The sequence below is a fragment of the Lepidochelys olivacea genome (assembly GCF_965140295.1).
Source record: "Lepidochelys olivacea isolate rLepOli2 genome assembly, chromosome: 7".
Taxonomy (NCBI): Eukaryota; Metazoa; Chordata; order Testudines; family Cheloniidae; genus Lepidochelys; species Lepidochelys olivacea.
Window position 1 is genome coordinate 73,554,872 of NC_140417.1, and position 20,390 is coordinate 73,575,261.

General features: G+C 41.2%; 1 protein-coding gene across 1 annotated transcript in view; it reads left to right on the forward strand.

Moving 5' to 3' along the window:
- Positions 1–20,390, forward strand: part of WAPL (WAPL cohesin release factor) — a 126,565-nt gene that overhangs the window by 90,215 nt on the left and 15,960 nt on the right. Inside the window, exons 6-9 of the mRNA XM_084635420.1 lie at positions 8,354–8,506; positions 8,764–8,900; positions 11,481–11,592; positions 15,598–15,825. Of these exons, the coding sequence (XP_084491546.1) occupies positions 8,354–8,506; positions 8,764–8,900; positions 11,481–11,592; positions 15,598–15,825 (630 nt within the window). The remainder of the gene's footprint in view (positions 1–8,353; positions 8,507–8,763; positions 8,901–11,480; positions 11,593–15,597; positions 15,826–20,390) is intronic.

Genomic DNA, 20,390 nt, shown 5'->3' on the forward strand with positions numbered 1-20,390 from the left:
AAGAGCCAAAAGAAATTGAATTGGAGGGGGAATCCTCTAGTAAATGCTAAAGGAAGAACTTTACTAGAATTAAAAACTTGATTTCATTGTCCTTTTTAAATATGAAAATCAAATATTTTAAATTACCTGTGTTAATTGTTCTAACTAGAGTTGTGTAAAACAGTTTTAAGAAACAAATTTTCTGCTCTGATATCTAGGATATATCAGCTGAACAAATCAAACATACAACAAAAATGCCCACAAAAATTATGTTGTTAGCATTATTGCGAGAGGAGAAGGCTAAATGCCATGAATCATTCTGAATACAGTCCATTCAAAAGTGTGAGGTGCTTTCTGAGCAGGATTGTATCAGTGGATTGTCATTGAGAGGGAAAAGGGGTTGGTTGCTGGCCAGCCAGACTCGTCAATTTTCAGTGTTAGTCAACAGTTACATTAAACAGAATTCAATACTTTTGGCCTATATGTGTGTCTGGAAGCTGTCACTTATGTGAAAAGAATTCTGTTTTAGTGACTCTGCCTTTGTTTTATATTCAGACAGCTGAAGTAATCAAAGTGTAAATAATTTAATACTGCTACACTCTTAGCATCCATTGTCATAATTCTTCAGTTATTTTCCACATGAGCCTGACTTTCTCCACCCTTCTGTTTTGAGATTGACAGCTTTAGTCTGTTGGATCCGGACCCTTCTTGATTACTTCACAGTCCCCCATTGCCTTTTATAATGGAGCCTCCCTGAAATGTTAACTATATTGCCTGGGAATTTTAAGTCACTTCTGAAAAATAATTCTTAGTTATTAGCATTATGGGGGGGGGAGGGGAGAGGAAAGGTCTCAGGGCCATGATCCCTTCAACAAAAACTGTAGTGAGGCACAACGGTCATAAATTTAAATTGAATCTTGTTACGCTTCACTGAATACGCTAAATCTTTGTTCGAGTCATTTTTTTATTTAATGAAGCGCCATGATAGCACTGCATAAATTAACAAGGTCAGCGTTCAAGTCAGCTACTCACATAACAGCAAAAACTGGTTTCTTTTTTGCTCATAGCTCTTCATAGATACAAAATCTTGGAGGCCTCCAAATCTTGTTTATTTTTTTAAAATAAATTAATTAAATGTTTAATCTATCCTCTCTAGATTAGGGACAGAGGCCTCTTGGTATATGGAAAAGGCTTTTCATTTTCATCAAATTTTCACTTAATATTTGGGACTCTGGCCAACAAAATATTACTTCAGGAATATGGTAGAGATCTGGTTAGCCTCAGTCCTCTAAAGGAATTGTTATTGTGACAAGAAAACAAATATGTCTTCCATTGCCTAAGAGGTCTGTGTATACGTTGAGTCACTGGATGAGAAAATGTGCTCTCAAAGGTATTTTTAGCAACAAAGGTATTGGCTTTATTTTTATAGTTTTATATGACCAAGGTTTAAGAATTGCTGTGGGATTCCCCTTTGGTCCAAAAGTTCATAGGTGATTCCTGGATTGGATGAGACTGCCCCCTTAATTTTGGTACCTACTTGGAATGCTTCTATTGATTCCTTAGAGTGGTGGAGAAATGACAGTTTCTCAAAGTGCATGTCCTTACGTGTATTCCACACACGGGTGTGCAAGCACCTGAGTATGGAGATTTGTGTCAGTTGGTCCATGCCTGTGAAGTTGCTTCCCTCATGCTCTCAGTGAGGTTCCTCAGATTCTGGGTAGGACTGGAGCACTATCAGTTTGTCAACAGCACCAGGGTCTTCACAAAGGTCTTCTCTGAATGGCTGTGACGTTTTTTGTATCTGGACGATTGGTTCCTGATGACCATATCTAGCCAGGAGGTCCAGTCAATGATACTATTCTTGCTTCATTTTCTGGCATCCTTGGGGTGTATGAACAATGAAAAGCTCACTTTCATTCCCACAAAAGCCACAGACTTTGTAGGAGTTCCCTGAACTCAATGCTAGCAATGGTCTACCTTTCCGTCAACAGATTCCAGGCCACACACAGCCTGATAAAATAGCTAACCATTAAACCAAGGACTGTAGTCAAAGTCCGTCTTTCCTAGTAGGGAAAGACAGACATGGCTGCGTATACCTATGTAATGACATTAGCCAGGATTCATCTCTGTTGCCTGCGGGCCTGGCTGTGATCTCTTTACTCACCAGACAGAGAACATAAATACCAAGGTGACGCTGGTGTACAAAAAAGGATCAGGTGCATGTTTCCTTCCACCTGCATGGGACACAACCATAATCACAGGTGCATCCTCATAGGATGGGGAGCCTACATGGACAGTCACACTGCCCAAGGCATATGGTCTCTTCAGGAGGCCAGGATGCATATTGACCTCCTGGAGCTGAGAGCAGTCTACGAAGTGTGCAGTAGGTTCCTTCCCACTTACAGGGTTTTATTATATCCTGATAATGTCAGACAACAAAGTGGAGCAAACAAGGTGGAGCAAAATCTTCTTCCTCTCTGTATGGAGGCAGTCAGTTTATGAAACTGGTGCATCAGCATCTGCATCATGCTCTCAGCAGCAGACCTACCAGGTGCACAGAATTCTCAGGAAATCTCAGCAGGGAGTTTTCCACTGACCATGAGTAGGAAATATTCAATTCCATCCTGAATGTCATCTTTGCCCAGTGGGAAATGCCGTCCTGGGACCTGTTTGCCTCACAGATGATCAAGAAATTGTATCTATGATGCTCCACAGCGGTGTTAGAAAGGTTGTCCAGGGACCCCTTCTATTATAATGAACAGACTATCTAAGGTATGCCTTTCCACCCATCCCCCAGCTACCTCAGTATGATAGTCTTTGGGATGCCCAGGATTGCAAGTCACATTGCTACCCTCTTGCCTCAAACAAGAGGGAGACTTGCTTGTGCTTAACTGGGTATCCGCTGGCTGATACTTCTAGTCTGTTAGCCACCCAAACAATCTCTTCAAAACTGTGTCAGCCCTTACTTTGCCTTGCCGATTAACAGTAGGTACACTTCAGCCCCAGAGCATTTTGGAGCATTCCCTCTGTAGCGATCAGCCCCATATCCACTACACACTCACAGTAATTTCAGGTCTGCTGTCCCCAAGGAGGCAATATACATACCAGCTTACTTGGTCCAACTCAGGATCAGCACTTAATATCACAGCCCTGAGATATATTTATAGCAAAAACAATCATAAGTTCTTGTTCGAGTGCTTGCTCATGTCCATTCCACATCAGGTGTGTGTGCTCGCCACATGCACCAATGCCGGAAGTTTTTCCCTCAGCAGTATCCGTAAGGGAGCAGCTCTGGCGCCCTCTGGAGTGGCGCCCACATGGTGTGATATAAGAGGTGCTCCCAGCTCCCCCCATACCTCAGTTCCTTCTTGCCACCAGTGATGGTGCATGGAATGGGGGGAGGGATAGCTCAGTGGTTTGAGTATTGGCATGCTAAACCCAGGGTTGTGAGTTCAATCCTTGAGGGTGCCATTTAGGGTTTCAGGGCAAAAATTGGGGATTGGTCCTGCTTTGAACAGGGGGTTGGACTAGATGACCTCCTTAGGTCCCTTCCAACCCTGATACCCTATTCTATGAATGTTCGCTGTTCTTACTGGCGTTGCTTAGTCTTCGTTCATACAAACTAGAGTTCTTGTAAAGTTAGAGTACATAGTTAGTAGTTGAGTGATTTAGTCCTTAGCAGTAGTTACAAGTTCTGTTAGTTCCGTTTGGGTACTTAGCCGGGGGACAGGTCATGTCCCGGTCCCCAGGCTTTAAGCCCTGCGATCGTTGCAAATGGCCCATGCCCATGAGCGATCTGCATAGTAACTGTCTAAGGTGTCTCAGTGAAGGGCACATAAGTGATACGTGTCGAATCTGCATGTCCTTTAAATCCAGGACTAAGAGAGAGTGTGAGATGAGATTCAAAGCATTCCTGATGGAGCCAGCGCTCACTCCGTCCCCGGACTAAAGGTCCGACTTGGCACCCAGCACTGCGGCATCAGTCCGTAGTACCCCACTGGTGCCATCAATGAGCTGGCACCGATCCACATCCCCAACCAAGAAGATAAAGAAGGTCAGCAGGGGACAGTCTCCTACTCCCCACAAGGGGAAGGACAGGGCTGGGGACAAGTTAAGAGCCGTGGTAGGCAGCTCATCTCCTCCGTCGTGAAATCGGACTTCCGCTCATGTCGAGTGATGCAGTTTCTTGCTTGGAAACCTGGACGTAGAGGCCGGCCTTCATCAGCTTCAGGTGTCATTGACAACTGAAGTGCTCCAGGTTGCGCAGGAGCTCCTGATGCTCCCGGTGCCCAGACCTCAAGTAAGCCCGCCTTGGGACCTTTCCATCCACCTTTGCCCCAATAGCACCGTTTCCCATCCCGGGGGACATCCTGCCACCGCTCACCCACTCGAAGCTGTCATGCCTCGGAGTTAGAGAGGCAGATGCATTGCAGTCCTCTATGGTCACCAGACCTTGGGCACTGGCAACGGGATTCAAGGTAGACCTCACCGGTTACCTGGCGCAGACCCATGGAGGCATGCGCTCGTTGGCAGGAATGTTGGGACCAGCCATTATCGCTGGAATGCCATTACAGATCCCGGGAATGATTGGCAGGGCCCGTGGTTACCGTCCTCCAATGATCCCTGAGACAGGTATCACCATATTCAGGGAGATTCCACCCAGCCCGCAATACCTAAAGGTCCCACTCCTCGTCCCGGTACCGGTTTCGAAGCTCAAGACATGGATCGTTGGTCTCCTGTTGCGGATCTGCCAAGTGCCACCAGTCACCGAGGTCCCCACGGAAGCATGCGTTCCGCTCAGACCGGTCCTTCTCTAGGTGCTACTGAGATTATTGGCAGGCACGGAGTTGACACGTCAGTGAATTTGGGTCACCGGGTAGCAATCGTTATGCATATGGCTCCAGTACGGAGCAAGGCTCCACATCGGCAGGGCAGCCTCCCAGATCCTTGGTGCCCACCTGCATCGTTGGTAACGAAAACTGCTCTGTGGTCCCAGGCCCAGTGGCCGGCCCCGTGGTACTCCTGAAAACCGTGGGGGTTCACCCAGCCCTCCCAGCCTGCCCCCTCTGTGTCGACAGCCTTGGACAGGCCTGTGGCCTCGACGACCCAACCCCCTCTGGTGCTTGAGGCCCCAGGGGATAAGGCCCTGCAAGTCCATGTGGACCAAGGGAAACAGCCTGCTGGACCACCAGTGAGTGCCGTGGAACTCACGGTACTGGCCTCCTCTGTGTCATCACTGGATGAAGCCATCACGGAACACCCTCACGGGGTTCCTCAGGATGACGCTAAGGCGCACCAGGAGCTGTTAAGGGGGTTACGTCCAGCCTTGGCCTGCAGGTGGAGGAGTTAGAGGAGCAAGCAGACTCCTGTTCAACATCCTCTCCTCCACAGGCCCTGCTAAGGTGGCCCTTCCCCTTCATGAAGGGGTACTGAAGACATCCAGCGCCTTGGGGCAAACCTCCTCTCTGCCCCCCATTTCCAAATGGGTAAAAGATAAGTACTCTCTCCCGACGAAAGGGCACGAATACCTTTACTCCCATCCTCCCCAAAATTCCCTGGTGGTTGAGACAGTTAACCACAGGGAATGCCAGGGGCTCCCTGGAGCTACCCCCGAAACATAGACTCCAGGAGACTGGGCTTGTTCGACAGAAAATTTATTCCTTGTCTAGCCTGCAGTTGAGGGTGGCTAAGCACCAGGCCCTTCTGGGCCGCTGTGACTTTAATATGTGGCAAACCATGACCGAGTTCGAGAATGCCCTCCCGGAAGGTTCCCTTAAAGAATTCCGGGTGATCCTCGACGAAGGCACAGCTGCTGCTAGGGCGGCCCTTCAAGCGGCGTCTGACGTGGCAGACTCCACCACTCGCACCATGGCATCTACCATCTACATGCACCGAGGGTCCTGGCTGCTCCTCTCTGGGTTGTCCTCCAAGGCTTAGCAGTTGATTCAGGACCTCCCCTTCGATGTCCAGGCTCTGTTTGCAGAGCAGGCGGACAACAAATTACATGGGCTGAAGGACTCCCGAACTACCCTAAAAACCTTGGTGTTCTACGTTCCGGGTCCGGCACATAAGCAGTTCAAACTGCAACTACCCCAGGGGCAAAGGAGCTAGCCCTGGCAGGACCCGCCGCAGAAAAAGCCCAAGGGCTGTATCACCATGCGTGAGTCACCCACTCCCACCCTCTGCCCAGTCAGGCTCAGCCTGCTCCAAGCAAGGAGCTAAAAAGTCGTTTTGAGGGTATGCCTGAGTACCTACCAGTCTATTCCCTGGATCCAATTTTTCCCAATTTTTGGCCACCACCTTTCCTTTTTCCTCCCTGCGTGGTTGGCGATAACTTTGGACCGCTGGGTCCTCAGTATGGTGGCGCACAGCTACACCCTCCAATTTATTTCCACCCCACCCCTTCCCTCTTCAGGGACCCTTCTCACGAGAGTCTTCTCAAGCAGAAGGTTCAGGGGCTCTTGCAGCTGGGGGCAGTGGAGGAGGTCCTACCATCTTACAGGAACAAGGGTTTCTATTCCCAGTATTTTCTGATCCCAAAGGCCAAGGGTGGTTTGCATCCTGTTCTGGACCTGCGAGACCTCAACAGATACCTAAAGAAGCTATCTCCTCCCTGGATCCGGGAGACCGTTCTGCCGCCCTTGACCTGAAAGACGCATACTTTTATATAGTGATCTTCCCAGGACACGGACGTTTTCTCCATTTTACAGTTGGTTTGGCCCACTACTAGATTGCGGGCCTTCTGTTTGCCCTGGCTACAGCACCAAGAGTGTTTACTAAGTGCACAGCAGTAGTCGCGGCCTACCTCAGGTGTCGGGTATCCAGATTTACTTGTACCTCCATGACTGGTTGGTCAAAGGCAGGTCCAAGGCTCAGGTCCAATGCAACATAGTTGTACTACAAGCCACATGCCACTCCTTGGGACTCTACTGGTCAACCACAAAAAGTCCACGTTAGTTCCAGTTCAAAGGACAGAATTCATCGGGGCCGTGCTCAACTTGACTCGGGCGAGAGGCTTGCTGAGTTATTTATGTCACTGGGGTTTAAGGTGAATTGATAGTGTTATGTGCTGATTTGGGCAGCATGTGAAAACTCATTTTGTCCAGTTTGGTAGTTTGGTTGATGCTTTAATTTTGATTATGAAACATCTTACATGAATTTAGGCTTTCTGCCTTCAGCGTACAGTAGCAGAAATTTTCTTTTTCCTTTGCAGGGTTTCTACTCTTGGGATTTATGCACACTCAGTGCCATGAGCTTAGTACAGTCTTAAAAAATATATATATATATTTTTAAGTTTTCACTTAATAGGTCTTAAGATTACCTCAATTTAAAAAGGTGAGGTTGAGAATAAGCGTAAACAACCATTGTGTTGGGATTTTTTTTGTATTTAACTTGAAATATTTACGGATCTCTGGCTCTTCTTCCTTGGATAATGTTTCCCGTCATCTTTGTTATCTCAAAAGTTAGGGGTGAGGCTGACAGAAGCAAATTGAAGACAGGCTGGTACTGTTGCTTAAAGCAGCATCCTATTAATATATACAGAGGAGTAGGTGAGGAGAAAACCTGTAATACCATCCCAGTGAGACAGCCAGGAGGCTGGGGATTTGCCAGATAGCTACAGTGAAACAGACAGTCAGCTCCCCATTACTTTTTACTTTTGCAAGTGTGCGGCAAGGGTAAGTTTTGTCGTAGTGCATGTTGTAAAATGGTTGTACATAAAATATAAAAGTGAGTACATATAAAACCAGTGCAGGAAGAATGCCATTAATTTACAGAAGCATCCATAGTGCCCCACAACACTTCCTCTGTAGATGTTCTCTTATGCTAGGGAAGAAGCTGGAAAGCCTGCTACCTGCAGATGGGAAGCATTTTCAGTGGTCAAATGGCAAGAGACAAATCTTCTGCTAGCTGCAGCCACAGCTAGAACAGCAGACTCCGTATCAGGACTAGTGGAAAGTGTGCTAATGACTGGATATAACAAGCAGCTCATTAATGCTTAGAGCCTCCAGGAAGTAAGATAGTCAGTGCAGTAAGAGGCAACAAAGAATTTTAACTTTTTTTTAAAGACCAAACTTGGTAATTTTACCTACTCTGGTGATCAGTTAAAGTTAATCAGTGCAAAAGATTCCATCTGCTCTTTTGATTTTGAAGTCCCACCAGACCTGTCTCTTTTTTTTAAACAAAGTTTTTTATATTTAAAACACCATTTAAATGATCTGACATATTCCAAATTTGATGAATGGTACAGGTACACCTCTGTCTCAGCCCAAAATTTGAATTTGAAAAATGCACACCCTGCTCTGTTTCCGTATGTATTTGGTGTATGTTTGCACACTGAAAACATCTGCCCATTTAAGCACTTTCTTATTGATAGGTAAGGCTATCTTCAAAGGAGGCAGTTCATAAAGATGATGGAGTTTTTAAGGCTCCTGCACCACCTCCCAAAGTGATAAAAACTGTGACAATACCTACTCAGCCCTATCAAGAGATAGTAACTGCATTGAAATGTAGGAAAGAAGACAAAGAAGTAAGTATTTTCAAGACATTTTTAAGGTAATTATTGGTATTTCTAATATATACTGAAGGAACAGTGTCAAAGTGAGGCTTTAGCTTTCACCATTAAAGTTAATGGTTTATGTTGGATGAGTTGAATGACCTGAGTGGTCTTCAACAAAATATCAGTTAAAATCTGTTTAGTTTTTTAAAGATAACATTAAATGTGTTAATTTTATAATCCATCCCAACAGCAATTTATTGAATTCAAAATATGTTTGTATCTTCCAGTTATACACTGTTGTTCAGCATGTAAAGCACTTCAATGATGTAGTGGAATTTGGTGAAAATCAAGAGTTCACAGATGATATTGAATACTTGCTAAGCGGACTGAAGAGCAATCAGCCCCTAAACACACGTTGCCTTAGGTGAGATATTTTAACATAAAATATCTTGTATCTATTTCTTTTATTCAAAGGAAAAAAGTGGGGTTTAAATATTTCTATTAAATATGTGATCCAACTTTAAAATGTTGTTAGTAGTTACCTGGAGTTTCTGCTGCCTGGGGGAAATCTGAGAATATTGGAGATGACATTTACAGTGTATTATGAGTGTGAATGTATAATGTGGGGAAGGATAAAAGAGGATTTTGTGCAATAAAATTACAACCCCAAATTTACTATTGTACTGCTTCAAAGCAAAAATTATACTTCGTTAACTTTTCTTTGTTTGGATACGATTATAAGTGAGGAAGCATCTATCCACTGCTCTTTAATAGAAAATTCAGTTTTTAAAGAATTATTAATATATATGTGGAAAATATCCCCAGACACTCACTGACAGTGATAACATAATATCATGCTGAGGTTTCCTTCATTCTGCCAACAGTCTATTCTTTATTTCCTATTGAGAATGCCATAGCCAACACTGATGTTCACTGCAACTTTTGCAGGCCTGGGGTTAACTAGCAATCCTTGTTAGAATTCTGAGGATGTAAAACATGAACATTAGGTTATAGTCAGTCTTTTGTTAAATTTTGGTCATCTCTAGATTTGCATCTTGCATTGTACAATTAAATCCTGTTAACAAAAATGGAATTAGATGTATACATTTTCATGCTGAAAATGTTTATTCATGATCACTGTTTGTTTTGTATAGTTTGTGGACCTAAAAATACCAAGGAGAATAGTTCTATAGCAATATAAAAATCCCTTTTATCTTCCATACTGGTATACTTCTTTCTGTGTACAGATGTGGCAAAACTACAATTATTGTAGAAAAAACCTTGAACTGTAGATTTAGATGGCAGTGAAATTTTATTTGGTGTCCTGACGTGTAACAAAAACAGCTGTAGAACTTTAAAAAGCAGATATTAAATCAACAGTTTCCTCCAGGTAGCTCAACAAATTGCAGTAATGTTGACTGATTTAACATAATTTGCAGAAATCTCAATCATCCTGTTTGAGTTATTTATATATGCAATTATGTAAATAATCAATATAACTAAGAATTTTAGAATTAAGTTATTCACTTTAGGGATGGAAAATGTTAACCAATTAACCAGTAAGCATTAGTCTTACTGGTTAACCCTCCTTAACTGTTAACCACTGGGCTGGCTGGCCAGCCGGCTGACCCCCGAGCAGCCGCTTAATCAGGTAACCGTTTAAGCTAAATATTTTTAAATCATTTAAATGGTTAACTTTTTAAACTGTATTTACATTCCTAATTCACATTCAATACACTGAGTCTCTGTAAACTTTCAAAATTCTTTTAAATTTTGTTCTCTACTTCTAAAATTATATAGGAAACTGGGTCTAACTTGTACTCGTTGAACTTTCCTCCAATCTATGAATTGCAAGGTGTGTGTTTTCCAAAGAAAATGATATATAGGGGGTAAGGATAGCAGTAGACTTAGGTGAATTAGAAGCCTTGTTGGCAAGCTGATCCTCTTTGAATGCTGTGCTGTGGTTGGAGACTGTAAAAGATCTAAACATGACATTCTCATATGATTTTTAAAGGTTACTCTGGTATCATAGAGGATTTTTTTGTAATGTAATATTCCATTATAGTCCTGATTTTTTTTTTATTCCTCTTGCACCATTGGAGACATTTTAACTTTTTAATTTTTAATAACAAAGGTAAGGAAATATAGCCTCCTTAAAACAAAGTTGAGTATAACACTAAGAAACTTCACAAATTTTAAAGGAACACTTTTGTAAAACCCAGAAGGTAGGCAGTGCTGGGTACACATGAAAACTCTCAGACAATCCGAACTAGAGCTATGAAAAGCACACTTCTTTTTTTTTTTAAAAAAAATTATTGTATGTGGGGGAAGAGAAGGAACAAAAACACACCCAAATCCATGACTACCCATTCTAAGCAGGTATTTTGAACATTAACGGAGATGGGAAGGATCTGAAGGAAGAGGTGTGTGCATACCTGATGGTTTGGTGGGCAGGGTACGCTTTTTCCTCTAGTTCAAAAGTGCCTTTTTGGGTTATTCCAAACTTTCCCTGCCAAAATCCAATCCTCCTCCTGGCCTCAGGTTAGCTATGTGAAACTGCAGGCTAAACGGATATTTCACAATATTGTATGTGAAGGAGGGATTACAGATAGTGAGGGTGTCAGTTCACAATACACTTTTCTTGATCCTCTTCACCAAGTTGGTGTTACTAGTGAAGGTTTTTCTTTCAACTAAAAGTTGTTCCTAAAACACTTAATGTTACCCATTTGCAACCCTGTTGTAGCTAACATTAAAAGAAGAAACCAGACTTTAGCCCGGTATGAGTAAGCAATCCTAAAATAGAATGCTGCATATCTTCACCATTTGAGATGGGCGGTAAATCTTACAAGAATATATATAACAAGCCTTTTTATCAGCCCACAAACAGTTGAATTTTCTGATGGACACATACTCATATTCATTAGACTAGTTTACTTAACTAGCCTTTTTTAAAAATAAATGTAGTGACTTTAAAACACGTTAATGCCTGTCTGTTTTTTTCCAGTGTTATTAGCTTGGCGACAAAGTGCGCCATGCCCAGTTTCCGAATGCACCTGAGAGCACATGGAATGGTAGCCATGGTCTTCAAAACACTGGATGACTCCCAACACCACCAGGTATTCAAATGGGATTGATATATGTAAATGAATGGAGATAATGGAAATACAGAAATGCACTTATTAGGTTTTTAGTATAGGTTGATTGTATTTGTTTAGCATTTTTCTGGAAATAATGTCCTGACTTTAGAAGTAGACACAGAAACGTGACTTGGGAAATTCAAGAGAGCGCATGCGTTCTCTTGCGTGCAATCAAAGGTGGCAGAAACTCTTGATTTCCCCACACACTCTCTCTCTCTCACTCTCTCTCTTCTCCCCCCCCCCCCCCCTTTTTTTTTTTTTGAGGCTTGATTAAAGCTTTTTTAAAACTCATAGCCTTAAACGTTTTGGTGCTGAGTTTAGGTTTATGATTTCAAATCTTTATCCATTTTAAGTTTCATACTACTTTTATTCATTACATTTAGTTTAAAAGTAGTACTCTAGAATATTAGAGTTAACTTTTCTGTTCTTCTTTCCAGTTTGACTTTAGTAAAAACATCCACTTCCAATATGTTGAAAAGAAAGTTAGGTTTTCATATAATGTTTTTTAAATATATTTTAGATATAGGAACGAAGACATTCTGAAAAGCTAAGTTTGTCTTTGTCAATAATTGTGTGATATTCTGTAATTGGAGATACATATTTTATGCTTTACGTGAAATTATACCGCTGTATACTTCCTCACTGCTGTTGCGTTTAACATCTGTGTTTCACTAACATTTTTAAGTTTGTTCAAATGATTAGAAATAGATTTTGCCCCTAAGTCTCAACAAGAGCATCACAGAACTCGAGCCCGTCCAAAAGGAAATGGGGAAACAGTTATTTGAAAATAGAAAAATGGACTTCTCCTACCATATGGCATTGTGTTGATTTCATGACATTAGCAGTGCTAGCTTCACTTGGACTTAGAAAGATTTTGAAAAGGGAAACATCGTATATATGCATATTTTTGTAACTATATTTAGTTTGGGAAAGAGAGAAAAGGCTTTGCCCCAAATGACAACATAATTGGAAATAAATGTTGATGATCAGTTATTACCTGCACTGCAACTATGTTCTATAATGGATTTGAGAGAGTAAGATTGTTAGTTTACTTGATGAGGGTTTGAAACAGTAGCTGCAATGAATAAATTCTTTGGTGCCCTGTAGACACAATAAAATTACCAGTTATCTCAGAGTTATTCCCAAATACAAATTGTCATCTTTGAAAAATACTTGTTCCACCTAATTGGTAAACTGGTATTTAAACTGCAGTTTCTTGATTAACTATCTTTTTTCAGAATATGCTGTAAATGCTTCAGAGTAGTAGATTAATTTTTAAAACAAAAACTGTTTTCATGAAAATTGTCAGTTACAAAAACGTGTTTTTAATATCTTGAATATGTGAATAATTCAGAAATATAGAATAAATTAAAATATAATGCTGAACCTTTGAAAATTACCATCTGTTCCCACAAGCTGGAATATAAATAGAATGACAAAGATCAAAATTCTTCTGAGTGGGAGTAATTGGCCTGCAGTTTTTGGTGTGTATGTAACAAGAGTTGAGTTGTTCTTGTTTTTTGTCGTCTTCCTCTCCCCCCCCCCCCCCCAAGAAAACCCTATTATGGCGGCATCAGTTGCAATTCCATAGTCAAGGTTGCCTTCAGACTTCTGTCATAATCCCTATTTTTTTTTAACCATCTCTTCTCTTTTCCCCCCTCCCCATTCCAGTGTTTGTTTGGAGGAATATTTTCTGGGAAAACTTCTTAACCCTAACATTCAAAACTTTATATTGTGATGAATCCAAAATGAGGATTTTATAAAATCTTGCATCACTGACCCCCTCACCCTGTTCCTCAGCATCTCTTCTCATCACAGGCTTGTGTTTAGAACTCCTAAACTGACGCATGTAGATTTGCATGCGCACGTATTATTTTTCTGGTGTTGAGCTAAACCTTTTAAGCAAATATTCAGTATGAACCAAACCCCTGTCAGGCAGACAGCCCACTGTGTAAAGATGTGTACACATGACATGACCAAGCTGCTTAAATGAGCTAGGGATTTATAATCTTTCTGAGGTATAAAATAACACTCCTTTACTTGCTTAGAGTGTCTTAAGGAGGGTCCTGCTGTCCTAGGGCTCCCTGGCACCCATGTTATCATTTTGCGTATTTCCCACCTGGCCCCTGCCATCTCACCTACCTCTCTGCTTCCCACAAAGCTCCCAGCCTCTCTGCTTGCCTACTTCACTTGCCTTTGGGAGGCTTATCAGCTCCCTTAACAGATTCAGTGGTTTTCTGTGTGCACATGTACAGAAACTTTGAGCTCTTCCATTTCCCCTATCTTCTTTAACCCCCTCCTCCAAACTCTACTTCTGTGCTACTCATTGACACCCCCCAACATAACCACTCCAACACAGTCTCTGCCATCTCTCTCCTTCTCCCTTCCCCTTCCCCCCCACTCCTCCAGGCTGTGTCCCTTGTTGTGGTCCGGATTAAACATTTAAAACTGGATTGGGGTGTGTATGGAAGTGGCAGGAAATAGGGGTTGGAGAATGGAGGGAGGGAACTGGTGCAGTATGAATGCAGAACAAGCTGAATAGTAGGAGTACACTGGAGGAGATGGGCAGCAAAAGCCTGCGGGGGTTAGCAAGAAAGCTTTTGAAGTTAGAAGTGACTGTCCTCACAGAGATCTTAGCATGTCTGTGGAGCAGTTGCCTTTAGGTTGTGGTGTAAAGGCAGTCACCCTGATGATCTTTTGATGTCTGCATACGAACAACCAAGCCTTTAATTTCAACAAGTGCCTATTCCTCTCTATTTCTGTTCCATCTGACCAGCCTACTGTTAATCAGTTCCTTTCCCTTCAGATGTCAACAAGGTCAGGGTTTCTGGAGGGTGTCTGCCCAGCAAAGCTCTGAGCTTCATGGAAGTTCTGCTCACTGCTTGGAGGTCCACTGGAATGGTGGACAACTAATTACAAATTCAAGAAAAGTGCTGACCTTGCACAAAGACTAGCAGGTGGGGTTGGTAACCAATAGACTGACCCTTTTCATGTTTACTCTCTGCCTGCCCTCCCACCTCTGGCACCCAGGCCCAGATCCAAAATAATATTTAGGCTTCCAACTTCCATTGATTTCAGTGGAAGTTAGGAAACTAAATATCTTTGTGCATCTGAGCCCTGTAACCGCCCTCTGCTTTTTTTGAATCTCCATGAGGATTTACTCTTGCATTGTTCTTGAGGAAGGGTGAGGTGGTGTCCCCCTCTTTTTAACAAGGAGAGGACACTCTTCATCTCCCAAATCTCCAGAGGATGAAAACATTAGGGGAAAGACCTCAGCTCTTTGCTAACTTAGTGGAGGATGGGTTCTTACCTAGCCTCTTGTGGGCAAGACTGGGGAAGCCTTACCTCAATGGGTAAAGTTTTCCTGGGTTTGGGGAATCCCCACGGCAGACCTCGCTAAGAATATGAGGCTCTGTGTTAGGAATCCCTAACCAACTATAGATAGTGATTTCCTGCTCACTGGGTTGATGTTTATATGGCCCAGCCCTCATCCCTGCAGCCTCTTCCACCTTCATTTCTATCTCCTCTCTCTTGTCTTCCTCCTAGCTAACCAAAATTTCACTCCCTGCAAATAATATCCCCAGCACCCTGCTGCTTCCCCTTTTCGCTTATATCGCCCATAATTCCCTTCTGCATTGCCACCACCTCATGAAGTTTCTGCCTGCTTTTTCTCTCTGCACCACTGACTGCTTTGGGGTAACTTTCAAATGCTTTGCTGCTTTAGCAGGATTTTGTAAAATGAATCAAGAAGTAATATGTGCTTTGCTTACATTGGCCAGGAAAACTGTGTTAGTATCTTGCTAGAAAAAACAGTGTTTGGACACTGTTAGTTATTAGCTTCAGTGCTGACATAGGCAAAGTCTGACAGATTTCTTCCCCCAAATCACCAGCTTTGTCTATTAAAAAAATCTTCGTTTAAGTGCTATACATTCTTCATCTAACACAGGTGCTGCTACAATTTTATATTGTCTTTTTGTTTTCAAGAATCTGTCACTTTGTACAGCAGCTCTTATGTACATCCTGAGTAGAGATCGTTTGAACATGGATCTAGACAGAGCTAGTCTAGATCTGATGATTCGGCTTTTGGAGCTAGAGCAAGATGCTTCTTCTGCCAAGCTGCTTAATGAAAAGGACATGAACAAAATTAAGGAAAAAATCCGGAGGCTCTGTGAAACTGTTCACAACAAACATCTTGATCTCGAAAACATCACGGTGAGTTTCATGATTGTGTTTGAAGGATCTGTTTTAAAACTAAAGTGAAATGCTTGGTAAAACAAAACTTATTAGCAGCAGCTATCTTTCAATGCTAGTTATAACTAAGTGTTTACGTTGTGATGCCCTATTAGGGGGCCAAGAGTAGTCTGAATTTTCATCTGTTTTCTTTATAGAAAATCTTCTTATGTGCAGTACATACTTTTTCATCTTTAAATTTACAAATTCTTTTCTAGACCAAGGCTACTCTAAACCTATACAATAAGCTACAATAGTTCTGCAGTTGTCTGCAGTTCACCAAATTATAGTCCTATTTTAGCTAGTAACAGGTTTATAATTATTTAAGAAATAAACATGAGCTTACAAAGTTTTGGTAGCAGTATTTCTTCCGGACTGTGTCCGAGTTTTGATTTACTATATATGATTAATATGTCATGCATCAAAATTAAGTAAAAATAACACTAATGGTTTGTCTGTAGAAGGGTAAAATTCACAGTTAAAGCTGAAATTATTCTCAAGCTGCTCCAGGTGTATTGTATCAACAAGCAGTTAAATAGTTCTGCAATATCCAAGTGTAATGTGATGAGGTAAAGATTTTGATTCTTCTAAATATCCTTGCTTTTCTGGGTCTTTTAAAGTTCTTACATAAGAACTGTCATCCCAGATCGGGCCAGCAGTCCAATTATTCCAAAATCTTGCCTTCCAACAGTGACCAGTACCAGTTTACTTAGGTGCTTTCCTGTGTCATACAGTGGGGATGGAAAGCCCAAAAAGATACTGAAAAAAGAGGAGGGGGAAATTCTTTTCCTGTTTGAGTACTGTTCAAATACGTTTTGTCAATGGATTGCTTGACTAAACTTCAACCAACCCTTTTGTACTACTAATACACATTTCTAACACTCTGAAATGGAGCGTCTATATACCATTTTGCTATACACCTTACAATAAACAATGGTATACACCTTACTTATTGTAAGGTGTATACCATTACTGAAGTAAGGTGTTATACATTTTCAAATATTTTGATTTCAGTTACAACACAAAATGCAAAATATACAGTCCTCACTTTGACTCTTGATTAAATATCTACACTGTAAAAATGATTATTTACAATGTCACCTAAAAGTGAGAACAGGCATTGGCATGGCACTTCAGTAGCCGTCATTACAAGGTATTTACATACCAGATATGCTAAACATTCGTATGCCCCTTCATGCTTCAGCCATCATTCCAGAGGACATGCTTCTATGCAGATGATGCTCATTAAAAAAAATAATGCATTTAATTAAATTTATGACTGAACTCCTTGGGGGAGAAGTGTATGTCTCCTGCTCTGTTTTACCCACATTCTGCCCTATATTTCATGTTATAGCAGTCTCGGATGATGATCCAGCACATGTTTGTTTTTGAGAACACTTTCGCTGCAGATTTGACAAAACTCAAAGAAGGTACGAATGTGAGATTTCAGAAGATAGCTATGGCACTCAACCCAAGGTTTAAGAATCTGAAGTGCCTTCCAAAAACTGAGAGGGACTAGGTGTGGAGCATGCTTTCAGAAGTCTTAAGAGAAACACTCCAATGTGGAAACTACAGAACCCAAACCACCAAAAAAAGAAAATCAGCTTTCTGCTGGAGGCATTTGACTCAGATGACGAAAATGAACGTGTTGGTCCACACTGCTTTGGATAGTTATCGAGCAGAACCAGTCATCAGAATGGTCACATGTCTTCGGGATTGGTGGTTGACGCATGAAGGGACATAGGACTCTTTAGGGCATTTGGCACATAGATATCTTGTGACGTTGGCTACAACAGTGCCATGAATGCCTGTTCTCACTTTCAGGTGACATTGTGAACAAGAAGTGGGCAGCATTATCTCCTGCAAATGTAAACAAACTTGTTTGTCTGAGCAATTGGCTGAACAAGAAGTAGGACTGAGTGGAGTTGTAGGTTCTGAAGCTTTACATTGTTTTATTTTTGAATGCAGGGTTTTTTAAACATATTTCTACCTTTGTAAATTCAATTTTCATCATAGAGACTTGCAATGTACTTGCAGTGGGGGAATTGAAAAATACTATTTCTTTTGTTTTTTAGAGTGCAAATATCTGTAATAAAAATAAATATAAAATGAGCACTATACAGTTAGTATCCTGTGTTGTAATAGAAATCAATATATTTGAAAATGTAGAAAACATGAAAATATTTAAATGGTATTCTGTTATTGTTTAACAGTGCGATTAATTTTTTTAATCCCTTGACAGCCCTAGTTTAAAGCTGCTGGCATGAGACTTTCCTTGCTAGTTTCATCCTAGCACAAATAATAATGGATAGGTTATAAGTCTTTCAAAATTCTGTGTTTAAAAGAAATGCAAACACACTGAGTAGGACCTTGGACTAGCTGGACCACTGGTCTGATCTGGAACAGTACAACTGATACTGTAGTATGTTACCACTAGATGGTATGACTAATATAACCTATTTTTCAGTGTAACAAATGTTACTGTAAGCTTTAGTTTTTCCTCAGTGTTAAGTTGTGTAATGCATTTTCCTTAATGCTTTTTAGGTTTTTTGTTTTGAATTTTACCACAATTTTTATCAGTCTGATACTTTTTTAAAATCAGTTTTTGTCAAAAATCTGTGGATTGACGTTCTTAGAGGTGTTATCTCTGGACATAACATCTTCAGCTGTTAGCAGTAATCCCCAAGTTACATTATGTGTTCCATTTTACACAGATTAAAAGAAAACATGCCTTGCCTTGGCTTTTCCATTTGCATGTTTTTTTTGGTAATTCTGTCATTCTTCCTCTTAGTTTTCTCAAACTTTCAGTTATGGAACAAATTGAAATTGGCATTAGAAGACGGTATTCTATGTCAGTGAAAGGAGTTGACTTGTTTTAAGGAAAATAATATGACCATATGGCTCCTAGCTACAGCTAAGGGGTTTATGGTGACCTAACACAATATGGTTGGCATTTCAGTTTTAGGTGATTAGTATTTCTTAGGCTTTTTAACACATGGTTATGGACCTAAGAATGTTCTGGTCTTCAGATGTCCTGAGGCTGAATTGGAGGTCAATTTTATTTGTTTTAATTTGGCTGTTTAGTTCACAGCTAAACAAACAACCTTAAGATATATTGCCAAATAAATTGCGTTTCCAGGCAACATCTAGTCCTGAAATGTCCAGCTACAAATTGGTGGCATTCTCAGAGTCCTATTCCATGTCTGTTCTGGCACCAAGGAGACTGACTTGGTTGATGTAATTTTTATCCAAAATAGTGCAAATTCTGACTAGACAATTAATCTTCTGTTTTGCCTTCCCAAATCCTCATTGTAGATATTAGGTGGTCTTTGAGTTTTCATTGCACAGGCTCAGATATTTAGGAAGTTACCTGAATGTATAGCCTTTGGGATCAGCGTAAGGGTAGTGTCATTTCCACTTAAGAGTTATCAAAATGGATTAGATTTTGCACTGAATATGTGATGGCTTGTTTCAGGTGTACGTCAATTTAGAACTCATTCTTCTAGGGTGAAGGAGGAAACCTTGATAACATGTCTCTGGAACACTTCCATCATAGCAGTCTGCAGGACTGCTATGTGAAGTTCTGTTCACTATTTTACGCAGCATTACTCACTCCATTTGTTTGTGGACTTGGCTTGCTTTGGAAGGGCAGTTCTATGTTCTTTGTTAAAATAGAATTCATTAATTCATCTCCCAAAATATTGTGTTGCTAACTAAACTCTCACCACTGAGAGTGTATGGAGGCTACATCAAAGATGAAAAGACATTTATCTGCCTATAACCAGTTCTTTGGGCGGGATGATTGTGCACATTTACTCCAATCTTCTACTTTCCCCTCTTCCTTGAAAAGCAATTTAACACTTTAAGAATGTTGACCTTCAGTGGAAGTGTCTGAGGCCCCATAGGATATGTTTACAGTGTTTTGGAGCATGTGGGAGCCATAATCTCCCAGCTGGGTTGACAGTCTTGGGCTAGCCGTGCTCACTGTAGTGCCCCAAAATGCTGTGCACAACAATACCCTATGTGGCCCCAGATCGCTCCATTGAAGGGTCCATAGCTGTATCCATCCATCAATTCCATAGCTGCATAAACAGTGCTTCGAAGTTGTGGCTCAGGCGTGAAGCCTAGGAGTGGGGTGGTCTTCAGTTATCTCTACTGAAAACCTTTCCTCTTTTATCTGCTCTTTTATTTGTTGTATTTATGTAGTACACATGAAATTACTAGATTTGTTTATGGCCTAGGGTTTGATTTACCTGTATCCTTAGTGTATGATGAAAATATCTGTATTGTATTGTTGTGCAGTTCTCTATAGCTTTAAATTATCTGTGCAAGATATGTAACCTATCTTTTGTTTCTGTCCATGGTTGCTGCATTGGCATTAACCTTACTAAAGCAATCATCAAAATAAAATCTAAAATGGGTCAGCTCATGGATGCACATGTTTTGGTAAGAACATGGCAGGGAGTAATTATTTGGTAAATGCCCTCAAACTTCTAAATGTTCGCAGTATTTCTGGTGTGTCCTAAGTATTCTTTATTGTAAATACT